Here is a 21,786-nt window from a genome sequence, read left to right as displayed (position 1 = left end):
TTGTCAGATGAAATTAATAAAATTAGTTCAATATATAAACCCGAATTTTATTTCAAAATCTTCAAACATCTTATTAATTAAACAAATGATTTATAAAAAGGCGTGTCATTATTTCGCAACATTCAATGTATTTAAAACTTTTTTAATAGCTATTGTCATATGACATTTACCGTGTACGCAAAGAAATTGCTTTTAAAAATAAATTTTATTTAATATATATTTATATTATTGATAATTATAAAATTTAACACCAAATAAATACAATACAGTGAATTATGAATATTATTTCGCGAAAAAATATTACATACAAAATGTGTATATTATTTTTATTGAAAGCGTCAGAGGTATTTCTTAATAAAACATTAATATATCATTAAGAGTGTCAAAATTCTGTAAAATATTACTCTAAATTATAATAAAATGTTTGTTAACATCTCGTATTAAAAAATAAAATGTTTTGGCTCACATGTGTATAATATTGAATATTTTATCGTCTGTATCTCGTTACGGTTTTAAAATTCGATAAATTATCTGTGTACGCGTCTATAATCTCTTTTCGTTTTCAAGATGGTGAGTAATCATACTAGACTACGAATATTATAGAATTTTATTAATTAAACATGTCCTCAGAGGCCGTAACAATGTGCCAATAAGTTTAAAATCCACTAAAATCAATCTAGTATTTAGTGTTCGTTGAGTGACTAGTACTTTATAAAACAACTCTATATCAAATTAACCTCGTGGCCTCAGAATGTCATATCTACGACTTATTTTAATTTTAGCCGCCCAAGAAGGACGCGAAATCCTCGGCAAAGCAGCCCCAGAAGACCCAGAAGAAGAAGGAAGGGTCCAGTGGTGGCAAAGCCAAGAAGAAGGTAAGAATAACAATATGTCAGTGTTGAGGTTATGTGAAAATGCGATCCTTTCAACTTTAACATAACCAACACGCTTTAGTGTAAAACAAATGATTATAATATTTATTCTTGAAACATGTGAGAGTTAAATTTAACTGATATATTGAGTCTGATGTTGTAATTCGTTAGATCATTGATGGTAAACATGTGAGCAGTGTGGTAAAAAATATTTTTATATTTGTAGAAGTGGTCCAAAGGAAAAGTACGTGACAAGTTAAACAACCAAGTGTTGTTTGACAAGCCCACATATGAGAAACTCTACAAAGAAGTACCACAGTATAAACTGATCACACCCGCTGTTGTCTCTGAAAGATTGAAAGTAAGAGGTTCCCTCGCGAGAAGAGCACTCATTGAACTCAGAGAAAAAGGTATGATTTATTATTATATTTAATTCTCAATCTTTACTCAGAATTATGTTATTAACCATATATTTTTACCAGCAAACTTTATAATTTACTGTTTCATATATAGTATATTAAAAACATATTTTAAACCAGTGTGGCATATTTATAACAATTTTTTTAAATGTTTCAATTTACCTTAATACTACAGAAAGGTAGAGACATGTTTGTTTCTTTAAATGATGATCGATTAAACTGGAAAATCTGTGACAGTAAAATACTGATATATTGAGTCTGAATATAAGCTTGTATAAAATTCTCAAACTGTTTGTATTGACTTGAATACTAAGAACATTGTTCTCTTTGCAGGCTTAATCAAGCAGGTAGTCCAACACCACGGCCAGGTGATTTACACAAGAGCAACTAAGGGAGATGACCCTGTTGCGTAAATTATGATTAAGTTTAAATAAAACAAAAACCAATATTTGTTTTTTATTTAATTAACATTGGATACACGCATAATATTCAGTTCAAAATAAATATAGATGACACTTTCAATACTATATATATATAAATATTTTTCCTTACAACTTTAAAATTTAATTTGTTCAAATATAATTTTAATTTCATCGTAATCCAGCTTTGTGCTTATCATCAATATCTACCATAGCAAATCTAATTGTAGGATAGAGATCGCGCAGGCGATCCTTAAAGATAGTAGCATGTTCTTCATTTGCAGTCTCAACAACTACATTAGCCTGAAACAAATTATATTTAAGATTGTGTATTTGTAACAGAAGTTCATGACATGAGTGATTTTAAAACAATCTCCTTGTACCTATCTAAAAAAAACTTATCACACTGGTAATATAAATTGTAAATTTGAGTTGTGTTGGAGAGACATACAAAAGCCGTTATTTTTGCACCTATAATTTTTAACAAAATTACTTATACTATGTACATGAATGCAAATTGATTCATATCTTACTAAATATTAACTATGCGAAATAAATGTCTTAATAGAGGCGGACTGGCAAATTGGCCATTGGATGGTAAGTGGTCACCAATAGTCATTGGTACTGCAAGAAATATTCACTCCTCATATCACTAATGCGACACTAACCTTCGGAACTAAGATGTTGTCTCTTGCACTAGTAACAATGGTAAGTATTGCTGATAGGCGATAGAATATATGATGAGTGGGTGGTACCTAACCAGGTGGGCTTGCTCGAAGCTACCAAGTATTTGTATCGTTATGGCGTGTAGATATTTATATACGTATATAAAATAATGTCAGTAGAGTATATATATTAAATTCAGTAACCAGATTCAGCACACTTAAACCTACCCAAGTAATCCCGACATCGGTATGAACCCACATTTGTTCAGTGACCAAACTCTTTAGCACAGCGCGCTCCTCAGCAATCGTCTTAGCGAGCACCTCCAAGCCTCGGCAGTGGTCAGGAAGCGCTACCGCGAAGCGCATCATCCTACCGCTCACACCGAGCCCTCGTTGAATCGTGCGTGATAATTTTCCTGAGTCTATATTACCGCCGCTGATTATACATACTGCACTGTAATACGAAATAAAAAGAACCATAATTTATAAATATTGTTGGCTGTTATTACTGTTTCCCTAAATAACGGATTGTCCTGGAATGATTATAATGTAGATATAATCTTTCAATAAGCACTTTTTTAATTATTATCTACTGTATTATTCATAAAAGTAAAGTACCTACTGTAAGTTTTTTAGGCATAGGGCTTACTCAACCACACGGTTCTAATACTCATCGGTACATGTGGCAGTTTTTTTTAATGCATTTCTATTTGCATTATAAATATTGCAGGGTTCATAAGTTTGTATATTTAAAAAAATACCGTTTTCCTCTTAACTCTGGCACGAGCCCCTGCATAACTGCTGCTAATGCACAAACCCCAGCACCGTCAGCTACAAGTCGCTCACGTTCAAGGAGACTTATCACAGCCCGAGCAATATATGCTTCATCCACCACCAACTGTTATGATAGATGTTATTAGTGTTAGTGAATTTTAAAAAACAGTTCAATTTCAATTTTTTTTTTAACAATTTACCTATTTGTTATAATAGGTTATGATTTTTGCCAAAAGTTTATGGTAACAATAGAGTATATAGTAACAACAAGAAAGTATAGTGTTTTCAAATATTCTAAAGGTTATATATAAAGTAATTCCATTAAAACTTTAACCATTCTATCTAATCTTCCTTTGATAGTAGCAAAAGCATTATCTCCAACGATGGAAGCGTTCAAACCCTGTGCAAGATTTGGTACCACCGGTACTGGCACCGGCTGTCCTGCTTGTAGGGCTTTCATCATCTTTGGTACTTTTGAGCACTCTGCACCCTGAATAATGATAATTTCTATAGATTTAAGTATGTAAGTACCACGTAAATCTTGACCAGTGATTGCGGGTTCGAACCAGGCAAGTATTACTGAATTGCTAAGTTCTTCTTACCATTAATCTTGTGTTTTTCTGTTAATGCCAAGCGCATTAAAGGAAAAACATCGTATTCACCAACTCGCATTGCAGCAGGGTGGTTGAATATATACTTCAAACTATTTTCTTAAATGGGCAGTATACCTTAACCGCACATTTACAAAATTTAAATGTGAGATGAATTTTATTCAACTAGACTTAAAAACTTATTACGATAAAAATGTTTCATACAAACGTCTACAGCGTTTAACGTAAAATTTTAAACGTTTAGTTTTATCGCTACATAAAGCACCGACGAGATCAGTGTATGCAAAGCTTACATAAATAAGACAAGTGCACTTAAGCTTCTTGCAGGCAACAAGTGTAGCAGCGAGCAAAGCGCCGGTAGCGACCGGCACAATGACGGCGTCTGTTTCCGGAAGCTGCGTGATGATTTCCACGCCTAATGTACCTAGCCCCGCCATCACTAATGGATCATCTGACCTGATAATATTATTTTCATATTTTATAACTATAATTGAATGACCAATTGAATTTACTCGTAAATTGCAGATACCTAATGTGCGCGTTCAAATAAGGAAAAACGTTATACGTAAATATTCATATATGAAGAACCTATTTTATATTAGGCTATATTTCAGCGCCAGTTTTAGCATTGATTAGAAGAAACAGTCACCTTAGTGATGCTAATTACTCTTAAATTAGCTAGGGCTGGCGATAGCTGTTTTTTTATGTCTAGATACTTTATTTCTTTCTTTACAACAACTTTAGAAGAATAAAATTATCAACCTTAGTATTATTTGACGTTCTTCACGATTAGCTTTCTTAGCATAATTTACAGTATCTTCAAACGTTTCACCAAGCATCACTACATCTGCGCCCAGCTCAGCACAACGTTGTGATTGCGATGGTGGGCAATGCTCAGGTAATACAACAGTTACCTAAATGAATTAGGCATTACTCTTTTTTAGTTTATTATGTTTAGGTTAGTATGTAGTATAGTAGTTAGTATAAATATTATACTTATGTAAATTGGTAGATAAGAGTAACGACTGACTTTATTGCTTGTTCTTCTATGAAGAATCTAAATTCAAAACCCGATTTTTCTATTTAATTCAATTTTATAACTTAATGATTCAAGGCTTTTATGTGCGTAGTAGAATACAGCTTACATTTTTTATTTTAATATCTTGGGCTCATACATCTTTACATAATACCTAATCCATAAATGGGATTTAATCTGAGGATTTTCAACCAAATATAGAGATTGTGGGGACTGACGAGTAGGTAATGGAATTAAAAAAATATTTGAATGTTGAAATTGACCGGTATTCCTAACGTTCCACCATGATAGGCAGCTGCCAACGCCATATTACCATTCGACGGGACAATAACTCCTCTTTCTCTCATTTCTTCATTTTGTGCAACAAAAGCATTTCGAATTCCACGTTCTGCACAGCTATAAAAGGCAAGTGAATATATTTAATACAAACATGTATGTATTAAACATTATTTTTTCTGTGAAAAAACTACCTTCCCGTGTATTGCAGGTTATCACATTTTAAATAGATATTGTAGTCCATAAATTTGCAAATTTTTGCTTCCTGCAATTTTTAAAAGTTAGTTTAGATTTTTAGCAAGCAGTCAGGCACAATTAACGAAAATTTAAGTAGTTTGGCCTTTAAGTCGATTTTTTATTTATATATAAATTATATTTACAACAATATTTTTATGTTGTAAATATAATTAAGAACAGAACTCAAACAGAATTTTGAATGAAATTGAATAACTACCTTAATTTCTTGGTACTGTTATTACCAAACATTTTAAAATAAAATAGTTACGTAAATATAATTTTAAACAGGCAGTCTTTTTTATTATAAAATATAATAGGAATTGAAAAATTGTCCTAATTCTTTCTTATATTTTGTTACTCGGCTATGTACATTTTTCGTTGTTGAGCTAATAATTGGTATTTGCTAGCATTTGGGAATCGCAGTCTGTATATGAACTATATATTTTTAAATAATATATCAATAATACTCACGCAAAGAGGTGTATGAATTATACCGTTTTCAATTCTTTCAGCCGCTTGTTTAATTTCATTGAATGATAAAACGTAAGGCTTATCTAATACAGGTTCGTCCTTAAATGTTTACCAATTATTTATTTATACCTCATTAGCGTTTTAAAATTCAAAACATTTAACACTGTTTACATACAGTGTCGTTTTAAATTTTTATTGAAATGCTTACCATTGTAGACCTTTTTACTTTTATTAGTGTTTAAGTGTAAATTTAGATTTTATGATATTTCTACACAATTTTAATTATGCACTATAATTTTGTCAAACTAAACACAAAAGGGATCACATATTTAATTTGTAAAAAAAATGTCAAATACCAAGAAGGTCATAAACAGAGAAAGCACTACAAGTCTAGTTTTTTTTTAAAAGCCAGTATTTGTTAGATTGTTGTTCTTTAAATAATGTTTATTTCACTAGTTGCTCTAAGCAAGAATAAATTAAAAAAACTATTAGTTTCAAGCAACTGCACCAGAAAAAGAATTAATTACTAATAAACATCTATAAAATTAATTATATTTTAAACTTTCGCATTTTAGGTACTCATTTATGTATATATTATATTATTGGAATTCAATCTTGATTCATGACAAAAAAGTATTATTGACAAAAATCTACTGCTGCTTAGACTACCTACACAAATGATATGAAATGAAAGCTTCATTTATGTTTACAGTATTATATTATAAAAAGGATAATAAAAGACACGAATAAACTCTTTAGCCATATTAAAATGTAGATTATATATATAATATTGTTGGTCGGTTGGTTAGTAAATATATAAAATTGGTGAAGCATCAAGCAAGCAAGTACTTGGTAGGAACCAGATCACTACGTTGACAAATTAATGCTGATTGCACATGTGCATTCAGCCTAATTCAGTATGAATTGTGATAGATAGAATATCAGTGACAGTGCATCAGTATTGAGGAATCAAGTATTAGTTTTAATATATGAATTCGAAATAATAAGGTCAAGCAAATGAGAATGATGAGGTTATGAAAATAATACACATAATTATTAAAATATTTTCTTACTTTAATTATTTATTTAAAACTAGTTAATTGCTAAAGCATCATTTTGAGTTTCTTGTGCCAATTGAACTTGTAAATTCAATAGTTTATTTTTTAACACTACAATACCCATGAGAACTATATTTTCTGGTTTTAATGCACCTGAAGATTCTACATTATAGAAGAACTTATTGGGCTTAGCCTCCCAGTTAAATTCTGCCTCATATTGATCTTCATCAAGCTCAGTGTGCTCACTCTTAGGCCATTCATCTGGTCTGGGGTATAAAGTATGCTTCATAACATTATCAGGGTCATATTCGAAGGAAACTCCAGCGGTTGGATTCCATTTTGCATGTTCCTTACCGAAACCTTTTTTAGCATAAGCACGTAATTTTAACTCTTGTCCTTTTCGTAATTTAATGATTAAAATTTCATCAAGCTCTCCATAATCGGCTTGGTCTTCATCCCTATGACGTGATGTGACAGGCACTACTCTCGGATCACTTGATTTTAAGTCAGCAGTAGTAACATGTCTTGTTTGATCACCGGTGCATTTAACATCCAAAGTAAATTCAACACTACATTCCGTGCAGAAATCGGCACACATACAATCTCTGGAGTAGCGGATTTTGTCGACTACATCGTCCGATATAAGAGGTATAAGACCTATACGATGTGCAAGGAATTCATCGCTAAGAACTGTGGAGTTTGCTTCTAGTTGTACCCAATCTATAGCCATGGTGGGTGTTTCTGCAATAAATACACGACGCATACTATTCGCAACACTTAGTTCCGTATCTTCAACTACAAATTTTACATTATCGTCAGTTAATTCTGTTATATGAACAGACGGCTGATTAGCATACGGCATTATGTATTTTAAAAACTAGTAAATATACGTAACTAGGGTTAAAATATTCTCTGTTTCAGACAATACCAGTAACACGTAAATTTCCAGTATAATTAACTATTTCATGGAGCCAAACAACATAACATACGAAAAATTAGCGTCATTTATTAACCAAACTTCTAACTGTCAAACTTATTACTTGTCAGTTGTCACTTGTCACAGCTAAAGCTATTCTGCTTTACAGTTTACAGTGACAACGTCAATTGACATCGTTGACTTATCATAAAAGTATAAACCATCGGCTATTTAATTTTTGTGTATTATAAGTTATACGTATATTATGATTACAAATTTGACGAATATCATTACAATAAGAAGATAAAAAAGGAAACATAATAAAAGTGATAAATATAAAAACATCTTAGTTCAGGGATAGTTTATTCTATAAATGGTGCAGACATTTGTAAATTAGAATTTTTGACAGAATTGTAATCCATTATTATTAATTTCATAGAAAAATGTCTTCAGTCACAAAGCTAAATTTATATTTTCTATATGAAAATTAGCGAAAAGTAGAAGATCTTTTATGATGATCTTCAACCGACAAAGTGTATATCACAATCTATGAAATAAGAATAGCACTACTGTAGTTATTATATTATCTTTTTAAAATTATATTTTACCTTTTACTTATTTGAATTTTGTTTAAAATTTTCTATGTTTTTTGAAATAAATAAGTAGCCAGATACGCTATCTGGAAACAAAGCTGCGTAGCTTTGTTTGCTTGCAACATGTTAAAAAAAAGTCATTTTATATTTAAAAAATATTCAGTGAAAACATGAAGAGCCTGGAGTATTCTTCCCGGTTTATCGGTCAGAGAATGCTTTTGGAACAGATCAAGGTCATGTTCAACAGGCAGGCAGGCAACATGCCAAAAATAACAAAAAAATTACGATAACCTTCTCGAAGATGCTTGTAAATATATAACAACTACCTAGACTACCTATTATATAGGAGCAAGCAATATATTACCTAATATAGCTTGATAGAAATAAAGAAAGTAGAAAAAGTAGTAAAGTCACTGCGTTAAGTATGACCTATCGTAAAATAAAATCAGAAATGAAATTATCCGGAGAAAACCCAAAGATCCCAACCTAACTTCTAAAATTAGCAGGCTAAAGGTAAAATTAAGGTGCACTTACACGGGCGCCGCAAAACGTATTGATCTATCAGAAGAAATTAATCGAGCAATAAATAGGGAAATTATTTTGACAATATTACTTCTATTTTTTTTATGGTATATGACGAGCATATGGGCCACCCGATGGTAAGTGGTCACCACTGCCCATTGACAATGGCGCCGCAAGAAATATTAACCATCCCTTACGTCGCCGATGCGCCACCAACCTTGGGAACTAAGATGTTATGTCCGTTGTGCCTATAGTTACACTGGCTTAGTCACCCTTCAAATCGGCACTAAACCATACTGAGTACTGTTGTTTGGCGGTAGAATATCGTTGCTCAATATATTCATATTTCCGCAATGTTACTGACACAAATGGCCGAATGTTAGTGGGTATGGAAATTTCAGCCCATTTTATATTTGAGATTTTATATATTGGCCCAGTGGTCAGAACACGTGAATCTTAAACAAAGATTAGTGGTTCAAACGCAAGCACCACTGAATTTAAGCGTTAAGCACGTGAAAATTCAATCGTGTTTATAATACTAATCGTGTTCGGTGATGAAGGAAGCATTGTGATAAAACTTGCATAAAAAACTGCGGAGTGGTATAAGATTAAGCTCAAAACATTCTCCTCAAAACCAGCAGCGGTAGGCGCTTAGCACAGAAGTAGAACACTTACAGGCTGCTTCTATATATATTATATTTCTGTAGGAATTGCATTCAACATTATTGTTCATACATGCGTCGACGTCCAGAGACGCGCTTCGACTAAATTAAAAACCAAATTCGGGAGCTATTTATACTACGCGAAAATCGGCAAGCGCATACGACGCTTACCCAGCGCGCTCTATCGGATTTTCGTGTCAACACATGAAATGAACATACGAAATTGCGGCGTCGTCATTGGTCGAAAAATCGAACATTTAATTCGTAGTTTAATTTCCAAAATATTTTCAATTCTAATGTATAACTTTTAATTGGCTGAATCATAATTTTATCATTGTAAATTGTGTAACTTTCTATTGGTAGAAAAGTAAGCGTTTTCTTTGGACGAAAGAATTTGTAAATATGCACTGTAATTATTTCATTGGATAATATTATTCCTAGTTTTTGTATATATATCGACACATTTTTAAAATAAAATCATTCCGATCCGACCAGCAAGAAAGTGTTCTTTTACTCAAGAAATATCTACGAATAGTAACAACAAGTAAGCTAGGGACCAGTACCCCTACATTTCTATCTTGCTTACACTTATATATTCTGCGGCTTAAATTAGGTCCTTGAGTAGAGCGGGCGGTAAAAGAAATTTTTTCTACAATCGTTTTCAAATTATTCATGTATTCCATAGTTTCATGGAGTTCTTCATATTGCTTTATATACTTGTTGCAAAAGATTTGCCTGAAATTGCTTGATATTTTGATACGTCACAATGACTACTATTGCAAACGAGCAATTTTCATTATCCGTATAAGCGATCAAAAGAAGTACTGAGACCGTAGATTAGAAAACGCAGTGTACGGTGCCGTATACCCATCCACATAGACCGACGACCTTCAGAAGGTGGCAAGACACAACTGGATGCAAAACATGAAAAACGTTCTCTCCATTTATGGGCATTTGACACTCTCTAAACCTAGAAATAATTGTATTGTCACAAATTTAACTATTTTTCCAAAGTCTTAGGCTATCTATCTATATATTTTTATAAATCATACTTGAACTTCTTTAAATGTTTGAAGAATGACAAATATCATCAATTTCCTAAATTAACAGATACATATGTAAAAAAAAATGTATTTGTTGATGAGATTTATTTGTTTAATTTTGTAAAATTAAACAAATAAATCTCTTTTTACAGAGAAACTCAATTGTGTTTCATTAACTGTGTCGTCCTAATAAAAAGAATACCAGAAAAAAACTTATACATGTATACTACCAAAAATATATATCCGCCTTTTCAGTCGTATTGAGAACTTTTAGTGGGGCACTACCTAGAGGGCAGGCCAAACTTCCAACAACCGAAATATTAAAATACAAAAAATGTATAAAACTCAACTACAATTGCACCTCAACGAATATTTTATTATTTAATTGCTTCACGAAAAGCTTTGCTGTTGAACCAGTATGTACTATTTCACATTCCGTTCTTCATTTTTTTTAATACCTTTTTCTTCATTTGACTCCACTAAATCTCACTGTTTAACCATACTATAAGATAAATTAATTTTATCAGTGCGGTAAAATTGAAATTCTATGCTTATCAACTTTTCACACGACATTAATTTGTTATACTTTGTTTTTTTTTTTAACAAATTACAGTCATAAATTGATTTTTATACTTTAGTTAATATCTTTATTTAGTTCCGACATTAACAGATTAATCGTGCTGATTCAAATAGAAATCGAATGTCTGCAAATCATTTTAAAAATACATATATAGATAAACCTAGCAACCCGCCCGGCTTCGCACGGATGCAATGCTGATACTAAATATACAACAGAATGTCTTACAATGTTCACAGATTTTTTGTCAGACAATACAAACCGCTATGTCCATGCATTTTAAATCTGTAATATCTTCGAAAATATGTATTTGAGTTACTTGCTGTAAAAGACCATATTGATCTATATTAAATGCACAATGTATTTAAGGTACACACTTAATTAGATAAGGATTAAAGCTGTATTGCTTAAAATCGCTTGGAAAATAAGCTATCATTTCTCGTAAAAAGTAAAGGATAAAAAACTGTTATTGTGGGTTATACCTAAGAGATAGACATATATGTCATAAATAAACACATTGAAAAATGGTACCATTTTTTTAAAGACATTTTTAAAGTGTTTAAAGTGTACAACATTATTTTGATCTATCTCCTAGGGTTCAGCCAGCGTTTGCAATGTACCTAGCGCAGAAAAATGTGTTTATTTATGACATCACTTTAGAAACCTCTAAAATTATCAATGTTTCTCTACTATATTGTGCATTGATAATACGTATAAACCTTCCTCTTGAATCAATCTATCTATTAAAAAAACCGCATCAAAATCAGTTGTGTAATTTAAAAGATCTAAGCATACACAGGGACAGACAGCGGTAAGGGACTTTGTTTTATACTATGTAATGATTTACATGCATTCGTCACGACTGCTTGAGTTCAGAGCCAGGCAGTTATTGAGAATTTCTCAATAAAAATCCTAGTATCATTTTTTTGAACCGTGTAAACCCTAAACTTCGACATAGAGGATTTAAAAAAAAAGGTATACTTTTAAGCATCTTGAGTCAAAGGCTGCGATATAGCTGCTATGTATGCTATAATTAGGCCCGTCTAAATACAGGTGGATTGCAAATACCTGGGGAATAATGGTCATGTAATAAGTGACCATCAGTAAGACGCCCCAGAATATCTCTTAAAAATCTATTTGGAGGGTTGGTCCTGGTAGCAGGATTCTAGCAATATCCCCGATATTACCAGAGTGGAGCTGCCTATAACGTACTTAAACTCGCTAAAGAGTATAATTTTAAGTACAAGATTTTATTATACAACCGAACCCTATAATACATCCCGTATTTCACTTTCGGTGTCGGAAAGTTATTGTGATTATGTATAAATTTATATTTACCTACTTCGTTATATCTGAGAGGACGTCTTCGCCTAGCCAACAATTTTATTTAGATAATTGCTGACCTATCATATCATAACCAATTATTAGGGAAACAGTACGAAATATCGTTCGTTGAATTAATAATCAATTATTATTAAGAAATAGAATTATAAACAAATAAATGTTATTTACAAAATAATGATATATATATATATATCAATAGCAATCTATATATTTATAAACAATTTATCATGTTTTATATTTAAAATCTCGATTATCATTCCTATAAAAGTATGTATCCGTAATTGTTTCTTAAATTTTATTATAAATCGTAAATATTACAGTAGTCTTCCAATTAATTTTACATAACAGTCTAATTCATGGCGAAAGGTGCCGTATTTCTTAGTTGAAACTTGGACGCGTAAGAGTAAACGCGTTTTTTTATTTCAATTTATTTCAATTCTCATACAAAAATTGTAATATGGAGCTTTACGAAAATAGAAGTTCAGTAAGTTTTCAAATGATAAGATATTATTAATACATTTTCTTTATTTCATTTATTTTTAACTTTTAAATAAAAATGATCTATGTACGAATAATTCGACAATTTTTTCTCTGAGATACCTATATGGGTATTATTTATTAACTAAATAAAACATTAACAACCCTATTATCATATAATTATGTGTAATTAACTCTCATCGCTTTCAGTAAATAAATGAAACTTACATACACAATTTAGTTTAGTATCTTTCTCTAATTAGCGTATCGCTATGATTCTAGTGACTCTTTTGACCCCAACAAAATACGTTGGACTTATTAAAACTATGGACGATTCTCAGTCAGGGTTTTGAGGTAGAAGGAATTACATTAAAGTGCTGTGTACTAACAAAACAAAATGGTTTTTCAGACCGTTGAGTTTGACCCTATGTGTGATAAGGAGAACCCTCAAAGGATATCGTTTGAGGACGTATCGGCTGCCGCATTCAGAATTCAAAGTGGAATTACTAAAACGCCATGCGTGGTGAGTTAAAGATTTGACATTTTCTTGGTACGAGAAAGGATTTTATTTTAATTCACGTACTTTGCTTCGCCTTAATGTTATTAAAAACCTGATAAATCCTTTCATATCCTGTATATATATATAAATAACATGTTCATTTATTAAATTTTCGAAAAATCTTTGAATTACAAAAGAGGTTATACATATTAAATATGTTGGGTACCGACTACCGATGTTATGAGGCTCGGAAAAGAACGGTCAACGGTTAAACTGACACAAGGAAGTAAAATAAGTCCAAGATTTACAAATGAACTAAATCAATGTGAACTTATTTCGCGATCAAGTTTAAAAAATGTACGCCACTTTATCTAATCAAATAAATATCACGTGACTTATATAAAAATTACACACGATAAATATTGAGTAAAAGCTAAATGTGACAATATATTGTTATAATTAGAACTCTACTTTAAATTTATATTAATTACTTAGTTTATGAAACAATTAATTAATTATATTATTTGCAAGGTAAAAATCTTTTTACAAGATAATGGTTAAGGATATTAATTAATCAAAAAACTAATGATGAAGAAATATTTAAATTTTTGAAATCAAAATTATTAAAAATATTCTTAATTTGCGGTCATATATACTGTTTTAGCAATTTTAATCGTAATTTACAAGATTAATACAAATATAATATAATATTGTAAGTATTGAGATACTCCCGAATATAAAATAACGCGAAATATTCTCTTTTGAATAATGAATAAGTACAGTCTAAAGTTTAGCTAAAACTCAATAGTAAAGCATGTCTTATATCACTTTAGGCTACATAGGTAGTATAAAAATAAACAAAATATACATTCAGCAGAATAATGTTAGTTAGTTGTCAACCGCGTATTTTACGGACCTTAGTGTTCTTTAAAAGACGACAAATAAGAATCGATGTTATAGTTTCAGATTTTCTTACAGTAGGTAAAAATTTTGTAGTTTTGAAACACTACATATTTTATTTTGTAAAAAAATAAAAATATTGAAAAACGAAAAAACAGCTTCCATCTCCACATTAAATATTCTTTAAAACAATGTCCGTTTCGTTAAACGATGTCGCTTCTCGGGAAACATAAGAAACCATAGTTAAATCCCAGTTTGAATGCGAAACATTTGCAAATACCAGTTAGTACGTAATATAGAGATAAGTGGTGAGGTGTTTATATACCTACTATTTGCGTCATACTTTTACTATCGAGGTTCAATTACAATTTAAGTTTATGAGGTTACATAGACTCCATTAACTTACCCAGGAAAATAAATGGGTTCTTATCAGAATATAATATTAGCTGTAAGCACGAGAATATCGAAAACGCGTAAATTTGGATTACGAATTTATTATTGTAATTACCTTTAAAGATATAATTACAATAACCATGAGCCGAGATGGCACAGTGATTAGAACGCATGCATCTTAACCGATGATTTCGGGTTCAAACCCAAGCAATCACCACTGCATTTCATGTGCTTAATTTGTGTTTATAATTCATCTCGTGCTCGGCGGTGAAGGAAAACATCGTGAGGAAACCTGCACGTGTCTAATTTCAACGAAATTCTGCCATATGTGAATTCCACCAACCTGCATTAGAGCAGCGTGGTGGAATATGCTCCAAACGTTCTTCTCAAAGGGAGAGGAGGCCTTAGCCCAGCAGCGGTAAATTTACAGGCTGCTAATGTATATGTAATGATTGTATCCTTTTTATTAAAATGGTCACAACGAACCAACATTTTTAAAGGCTCAAAGTTTCAAGCTTAAACCTTTGAAATAGCACGTAAATACAAATTCGAATCCTATTTTTTTAAGCCTAATTTGATAACATTGTAATTCTACGAATTTAATGTTAAAATTAAAAAAATATGTATATTTCTACTTTTAAAAATTACAGAAATCTCACATGTCCTCGATATACGGTATGGACATTTATCTCAAGAATGACTTCCTGCAATATACTGGAAGGTAAGAAGCTAAAAACGGCTTCGTACGTTTTAATGATTGTTTTTTTTTTTAAACGTTCTTGTACAATTTTTAAATGACATCTTAGACATGGAATATTTTCTAAGAAAATCTTTTATAAAGATTTTTTTTATTTTAAATCGAAAATGTTATTTTATAATAATGTTGTATAATTATTCGCTAGTTTCAAAGAGAGAGGAGCACGAAACGCATTGCTTCTCCTATCACCGGAGGCCAAGGAACGCGGTGTAATATCGGCTTCACTGGGAAACCATTCCCAGGGTCTCAGCTACCACGCAAAGCAACTAAACATTCCGGTAACTGTGGTCATGCCCAACGTAGCTCCTATCATGAAGATAGAGAACTGTCGGTCATATGGAGCGAATGTCATCATACATGGCCATGATATGAAAGAGGCGAAGTACTACGCCATGATGTTGGCTAAAGAGAAAGGACTAGTATATATTAACGGGTAAGTTGCATCAATAATCGTATGGAATGATTTATGACTTCCTGAGAAAAAATATCCCCCTACTGTAAACGAATAGTTGTTCTATTGTAGATAGTTAAACGCATCAGAGATGCTACACAGGAATTAATTGATGTCGATAACAAAAAATACTCAATAAAATATTTTAGCTTATAAGTACTTGATACTAAAAGTACCCCGTAGTATAGTAGTGGATTTTAATACTTTACTCAAAGTTATTATTTTTGATATATTAAACTGTTTGTATATCCAATATATTATAATTATTTCAGTAATTTAATATTGTAATTTTATTGTCTATACAATTGAAAATAAAACTCAAAGAAAATATATACGGAATAAATAATGGAATAGCATCAGGATGCTTTATATCTATTGGTTTAACTGTAGTAATAGGCTATTTGATTGATTTTTAAATTTCCTTTTTATATTATTTAGTAGAGGTTAAGGAACCCAGTAAAAGTTGTTATTTTTATTCTAGTACATATTTGCTGAAAATTATCAAATTTAAATTCCATATTTAAATAGCGCGCGACGCTACTTTTACAATATGGCGCTGCAATCGGGTCGGTGACGTCACTTGTCTGTATTGTAAGCTGTGGCACATATAATCCACATACTGTAGGCAAACGAGGTTAACAAGCAAGTGACGTCACCATAAACCCGACCAATTAGGAGCGTTTTGTGTCACGTGACAAACGTTTAAAGAAATGCATTTTTATTTATGGATTTTTGAATAAATTAATTATTATTTTCAACTATCGTTAATAAATAACCATTTTTAAACTCATAATATACACTGATTACAATAATTGACACTTTATTTCGCATTTTCAAATAGCCTATTGTGGTGATACACTCATATGCAGTGTACATATAACCACATAGATCAATAAAATCGGAAGCAGTGCTACTCAGAGACGATGAAATACATCTGTAGGTACTAATGTTGTTATTATTTTTTTTTTTTTCGTATAAAAGCTACGATCATCCTCACATTATGGCTGGTCAAGGGACTGTAGCCTTAGAAATATTGGAGCAAGTTCCAGACATTGATGCAGTGCTGGTACCAGTAGGAGGCGGTGGACTTCTAGCAGGTGTGGTCACAGCAGTGAAACATCTTAAGCCACATGTTCTTATTTATGCAAGTAATTTTATATCAAATATGTTTATACGTATATATTCTTAAAAACCAATTTGAATTAACAGTTTTCAGTATAATAGTGTTATTGCATTGCTGAGTTAAACACATCGCACGCATCGCATCACGTCTTAATTTCCTAATAATGTTAACTTTGTGTTCGTCAATAGGGTGTAGAAACTGAAAAATGCCCGAGCATGGAGGTTGCTTTAGAGAAAGGGGAACCAGTGAGCGTTGAAATACGTTCAACATTAGCAGACGGTCTTGCAGTGTCTACAGTTGGGTATAATGCGTTTGCAACCGTCCAGTCACTTATTGACAGAATGGTAAGTTAAAACACATATATCCAAAATCACTATAAATAATTTAGATCCCAAAATTTTACATTTTTGCCTATTTTTCGCTATTGTCTTAAATAATTAATTCGTTCAATTTCTTCACAAATTGCATAACATATTATGCTCGCAGATTCTTTGTATTATATTATTTTTTCTATATACCAATTTACAAAATATTGCAAGCATTCGGTAAAAATAAAAACAAATTTCAGAAAATGTTTTGTACCATAAATTGTAATAAGTACATAATTACGCCTGGAGTATAGGTTCCACAAAACTTATGATTTTATAAATAGTTAGGTGTTTTTGCACCAATATCTGCAATATTTATGGATTATTTTAAGCTTTATTATAAAATTAATGTTAATAAAACATGAGAATTGAACTTTTGACATGACATGATACCCTCTTTTTATAATCAATACACTCGTCTGTACACGAGTGAGATTCGAGATAAAAAAAATGATAACATTATCGTTAATTTATAATAAACTATAAATATTATTATTTAACAAGATTTATATATTTAAATTTTATGCCAAAAAGTTTAAATTATGTTTTTTTTTCACATGTTTATGTTATTAATTTACAATATGATTAAAATTAGAACGCAATATTTTTTTGTGTAATTTATAAAACGTATGATATCTGAATACGCATAATATTATATATTTACTTATTATAACAAGCATCCAGTTGTTTAATCGCAAAAAAATAACATTCAAGACTATAAACAATTAAAGTAATAACTACAATACCTATTCTATGGCCTACAATTTATGGTAATATTGTAGATTGTAACCATTATGAAAAAGCTTTCATATATTAACTTCCGCATATTATTCTTAAGGTTATATTGATAATTTCATAAGATTATTTTATATCCGGTTAAGTAAAGTTCTAAACTACATTTTAAATATGACTTACTTTTTTGATGTGGTCATTTAGTAGCAGTAGTAGGCTCGCCGGGTGGTTTATCCCACTCATCTATTATCCCACCACCAAATATGTATGAAATATATTTTTTTAGCTTGAGATGCTAAGAATAATGATTTTATTAATTCACGAAAATTATTGATAAAATTGATTTTATTAGGTAGGTACCACATTCTTAATATATATTCAACCGCCAGACAGTAATATTTGGAATTCTTATGTTCCTCGTTTGAAGGACGAATAAAAAAGGTCTCAAGTTTTTAGTTCCCAAAGTTGGTTGCGCATTGGTTATTTTCCTGTTTGCCTACCTATACCATATAGGTAGGCAAACAGGAAATTGACAACGTGGTCACCACTTCACCACCACATTTCTTACTTAATAATTGATTTAAGAAATAGTGAATATCTCTTACAGCGCCAATATTAAAGGTTGGTGGTAACATCTACCATTAGATGGCACATTGGCCCGTCTGCGAAACTTTTTCATAAATATATAGGTATGTCACCTAATTCGAACAAAAATTATAATAATAGTAATGTTCCCCTGGTCGATTTCGATCACGGCAGCCATTTTCAGTGGAAAATAGAAGAGACTATAATATGTGCGCATGCATGGGTACTCTTGTTATTACATCACCAGCTTTCTGCTGGTGATGTAAGCTATGGTCCAGCTACGAACTTTCCGAAACACGGATGAAAATATATAATTTAAAAATCAACAGATAACTGTAAACGAGGATTGGATCGCTCGGGCTATCCTGCGCCTTGCGGAACAAGAAAAGTACGTGGTAGAGGGCGGTGGCGCCGTCGGGGTTTCCGCTATAATGGCGGGCCATGTGCCGGAGTTGGCTGCCAAAAAGTATGTGAAAGACACTGATCTCATTACAAAATAATGTTTGAGTATCACTATTATGTTATTTACTGTCATATTAACAACGACATCATTATATACGTATTAATTATTAGAATTATTCAGCATAAACCCTACTCATATATAGCGTACTGCCAACTAATCAAAGACAATAAGATTTAGATGTAGAGTAACATAACAAGTTAAAAAAAAATAACAGCGTTAATATATCAGTGAAATGTACACTGTAAACTTTTCCCTTTAGGTATGAGAAGGGCTTGAAGTTGCTGCATTACGAATTGGTGATAAATTCACGGGATGATTTGAAAACATAAAAATTTAGCTATTTTTTATAAATTAAATATTGTTTATTTTTCAGAGTAGTATGTATCTTATCTGGTGGTAATATTGATACGACGATCTTCGGCCGTTGCCTGGAACGTGGTCTTGCAGCAGAACAACGTCTCGTCAAGTTCAAAGTGACCGTGAGCGATCGTCCCGGAGGAATCGCGGAACTCTGCAAGCTCATTGCGTCTATCGGCGTCTCCATCAAGGACATAATACAAGAACGCGCTTGGGTGTATGGAGACATATTTAGTGTTCGGGTGAGTCTTTTCTAAATATCAAGGTATGTTTACAATTCGTTTTTCATGGTGCCTTTGTTAACGTTGATCATAATTCTGATTACAAATTCAATAATACCCAAATGGTATATAACTCATATCTATATAAGTAATCATTATAATACATTTTGTTTATTTATTGTAATATAAAAAAATGTGTTTTTGTTGTGACATCATAAGGCTATTTTTATTTTACTTTAATTTTGAAAAGCGACCTGTTAATATGGTAAGAATATAGCAGCTACATAATAAATACTTTCTATAAACGTCATACAATCCTTTGATCTTTTTTATCATTTAATTTACAGGTGAAAGTAGTATGCGAAACTCGAGGTCCAGAACACATGAACCAACTCCGTTCAATGATCACTAACACTTATAAAGAATGGTACTTCTCTCGGGAGCCGGAAGATTGTTCAAGCAATCGGAGGCCGAGCACAGACTCGTTGGATGATGTTTCAAAATAATTTTTCGACTAAAAAAATATAGTTTATTGATATACATATATCACGTCATAAATATTAATTATTGTTACCTTTATTACGGTTCACCATTTGGAATTTAAAGTATTACTATAAAGCTACATTTGTGATGATTATTCATCCTCATGAATTGGACGATATTCAAGCATATTTTTAAGTGTTTTAACGTCTAGGGTGCACGGGGTACCTTTCGCATGATATCAGTCTTTTTATAATAAACTAGCTACCCGTCCTAACTTCGTCTGGGTGGATTAAGAATATTATTTACTTTCCGAACCTTCTATAATGTATTAGAAAACTTAAAAAAAGACGAATTAAATCGGTAAAGTCATTCTTAAGTTATGACGGGGGGGGGAAATATGGCTTTTTTAAATGTATTATATAGATTATATTACAAAATTATTCACACATTACAACGTTCACAACGACGTTTTCAATGGTATATTATTTGTATACAATAGACTGCAAGAAGTAAATCAAAATTTGTTATTATATGAAATAATATTTAAAATATATGAACTATATATTTATTGCTATAAAATTAATGTTATCCTATATTCATAATGTATAATTATATTATTTGATCTTCTAACTTATTCAGTGTTATCAATTCATTAATCATCTTTCGATTCTCAATCTGGTGATTGGAATATTAAATTAAAATTCATTGTTATTGTTCGAAATTTTAAATATTATTTGTATTTATATAAAACTTAATTATTCTATAAATTCTAAAAAATAAAATTAACTGTCCCTTAATTTCTACAAATGTCTACATTTTTAGAAGGGCTTATTAATTCATAAGCGTAATAGTTTATAATGGCTTCATCTGAGTATTAATGTATTTATTTGAAAATACTTACGTCAGAAGACTATATATCTGAAGGAGATATGCCCTTACAATCCTTAATAATATTATAAAGGCGAAAATTAGTATGTTTGCAGCGGAGGACTAACACGGGGCCGGAAGGGACAGCTCGCCCCAGGCCTCCAGGCTTGGGGGGCACCCAAATCCATCCGCGTTCCGCTGATCAAATCCTAAACAAGACTTTTAAAATGTGATTAGCACCTACATAATTTCATCAAGATCAAAACACTACATTCTACAGCCATCTAGACTTTTTACGCGGTACTAATATTCTTTTAACTTCACTGAACGCGTCCAATACGCTTGGGGAATCGTCTTTGTAGCGGGTAATTCCGCAGGAATCCATGAATGAATAGGGGGCTACATTCAGCTTTGCCGCCCCGGGCCTCTGACGGGTTTAGTCCGCCACTGTATGTTTGTTATTCTTTTACGCAAAAACAACTCAACAGATTATCATGAAACTTTACAATAATATAGCTACATCAGAATAACACATAAGCTATTATTTATAAAGATATTGTGTGAATAATACCTGACAACCAATCACTAAAACGCGAGCGAAGCCGCAGACGAAAA

General features: G+C 31.6%; 4 protein-coding genes across 4 annotated transcripts; 2 read left to right on the top strand and 2 right to left on the bottom strand.

Annotated features, from left to right (window-relative positions):
- Nucleotides 1-547: 547 nt before the first annotated feature.
- Rps25 (Ribosomal protein S25) lies at nucleotides 548-1,737 on the top strand. Its single transcript, XM_026638610.2, has 4 exons — nucleotides 548-570; nucleotides 783-875; nucleotides 1,099-1,282; nucleotides 1,625-1,737. Exons 1-4 carry the CDS (start codon nucleotides 568-570, stop codon nucleotides 1,702-1,704), a joined length of 360 nt encoding a protein of 119 aa, XP_026494395.1. The 5' UTR covers nucleotides 548-567; the 3' UTR covers nucleotides 1,705-1,737.
- A 123-nt stretch (nucleotides 1,738-1,860) lies between these two features.
- LOC113399437 (L-threonine ammonia-lyase-like) lies at nucleotides 1,861-5,874 on the bottom strand. The gene is made up of 9 exons (XM_026638579.2): nucleotides 5,781-5,874; nucleotides 5,267-5,337; nucleotides 5,060-5,192; nucleotides 4,523-4,674; nucleotides 4,054-4,216; nucleotides 3,484-3,639; nucleotides 3,137-3,273; nucleotides 2,604-2,829; nucleotides 1,861-2,013 (listed from the first exon to the last, which is right to left on the bottom strand). The coding sequence occupies exons 2-9, from the start codon at nucleotides 5,314-5,316 to the stop codon at nucleotides 1,882-1,884; spliced, it is 1,149 nt and encodes a 382-aa protein (XP_026494364.2). The 5' UTR covers nucleotides 5,317-5,337; nucleotides 5,781-5,874; the 3' UTR covers nucleotides 1,861-1,881.
- A 961-nt stretch (nucleotides 5,875-6,835) lies between these two features.
- On the bottom strand, nucleotides 6,836-7,886 carry LOC113399342 (DNA-directed RNA polymerase II subunit RPB3). The gene has a single exon (XM_026638445.2). The coding sequence runs from the start codon at nucleotides 7,698-7,700 to the stop codon at nucleotides 6,873-6,875; it is 828 nt and encodes a 275-aa protein (XP_026494230.1). The 5' UTR covers nucleotides 7,701-7,886; the 3' UTR covers nucleotides 6,836-6,872.
- Nucleotides 7,887-12,830: 4,944 nt separating this feature from the next.
- LOC113399355 (L-threonine ammonia-lyase-like) lies at nucleotides 12,831-20,473 on the top strand. The gene is made up of 9 exons (XM_026638459.2): nucleotides 12,831-12,979; nucleotides 13,382-13,495; nucleotides 15,415-15,485; nucleotides 15,667-15,954; nucleotides 16,954-17,116; nucleotides 17,284-17,439; nucleotides 19,110-19,246; nucleotides 19,617-19,842; nucleotides 20,169-20,473. The coding sequence occupies exons 1-9, from the start codon at nucleotides 12,953-12,955 to the stop codon at nucleotides 20,325-20,327; spliced, it is 1,341 nt and encodes a 446-aa protein (XP_026494244.1). The 5' UTR covers nucleotides 12,831-12,952; the 3' UTR covers nucleotides 20,328-20,473.
- Nucleotides 20,474-21,786: the final 1,313 nt, after the last annotated feature.

Source organism: Vanessa tameamea, chromosome 19 (genome assembly GCF_037043105.1).
Source record: "Vanessa tameamea isolate UH-Manoa-2023 chromosome 19, ilVanTame1 primary haplotype, whole genome shotgun sequence".
In the NCBI taxonomy this organism is placed as follows: domain Eukaryota; kingdom Metazoa; phylum Arthropoda; class Insecta; order Lepidoptera; family Nymphalidae; genus Vanessa; species Vanessa tameamea.
This window is presented reverse-complemented; position numbering and strand designations above follow the sequence as displayed.

Excerpts from the sequence above, each read along its gene's own strand:
- Rps25 (XM_026638610.2), top strand. Across the intron at positions 876-1,098 it reads GTGGCAAAGCCAAGAAGAAG|AAGTGGTCCAAAGGAAAAGT; the intron begins GTAAGAATAACA and ends TTATATTTGTAG. Across the intron at positions 1,283-1,624 it reads CATTGAACTCAGAGAAAAAG|GCTTAATCAAGCAGGTAGTC; the intron begins GTATGATTTATT and ends TTCTCTTTGCAG.
- LOC113399437 (XM_026638579.2), bottom strand. The coding sequence starts at position 5,316 with ATGGACTACAATATCTATTTAAAATGTGATAACCTGCAATACACGGGA. Across the intron at positions 3,640-4,053 it reads AGTGCACTTGTCTTATTTAT|GGTGCAGAGTGCTCAAAAGT; the intron begins GTAAGCTTTGCA and ends ATCATTATTCAG. Across the intron at positions 2,830-3,136 it reads CCAGAGTTAAGAGGAAAACG|TGCAGTATGTATAATCAGCG; the intron begins GTATTTTTTTAA and ends TTCGTATTACAG.
- LOC113399342 (XM_026638445.2), bottom strand. The coding sequence starts at position 7,700 with ATGCCGTATGCTAATCAGCCGTCTGTTCATATAACAGAATTAACTGAC.
- LOC113399355 (XM_026638459.2), top strand. The coding sequence starts at position 12,953 with ATGGAGCTTTACGAAAATAGAAGTTCA. Across the intron at positions 17,117-17,283 it reads AGCCACATGTTCTTATTTAT|GGTGTAGAAACTGAAAAATG; the intron begins GCAAGTAATTTT and ends GTTCGTCAATAG. Across the intron at positions 19,247-19,616 it reads CCGGAGTTGGCTGCCAAAAA|AGTAGTATGTATCTTATCTG; the intron begins GTATGTGAAAGA and ends TTTATTTTTCAG.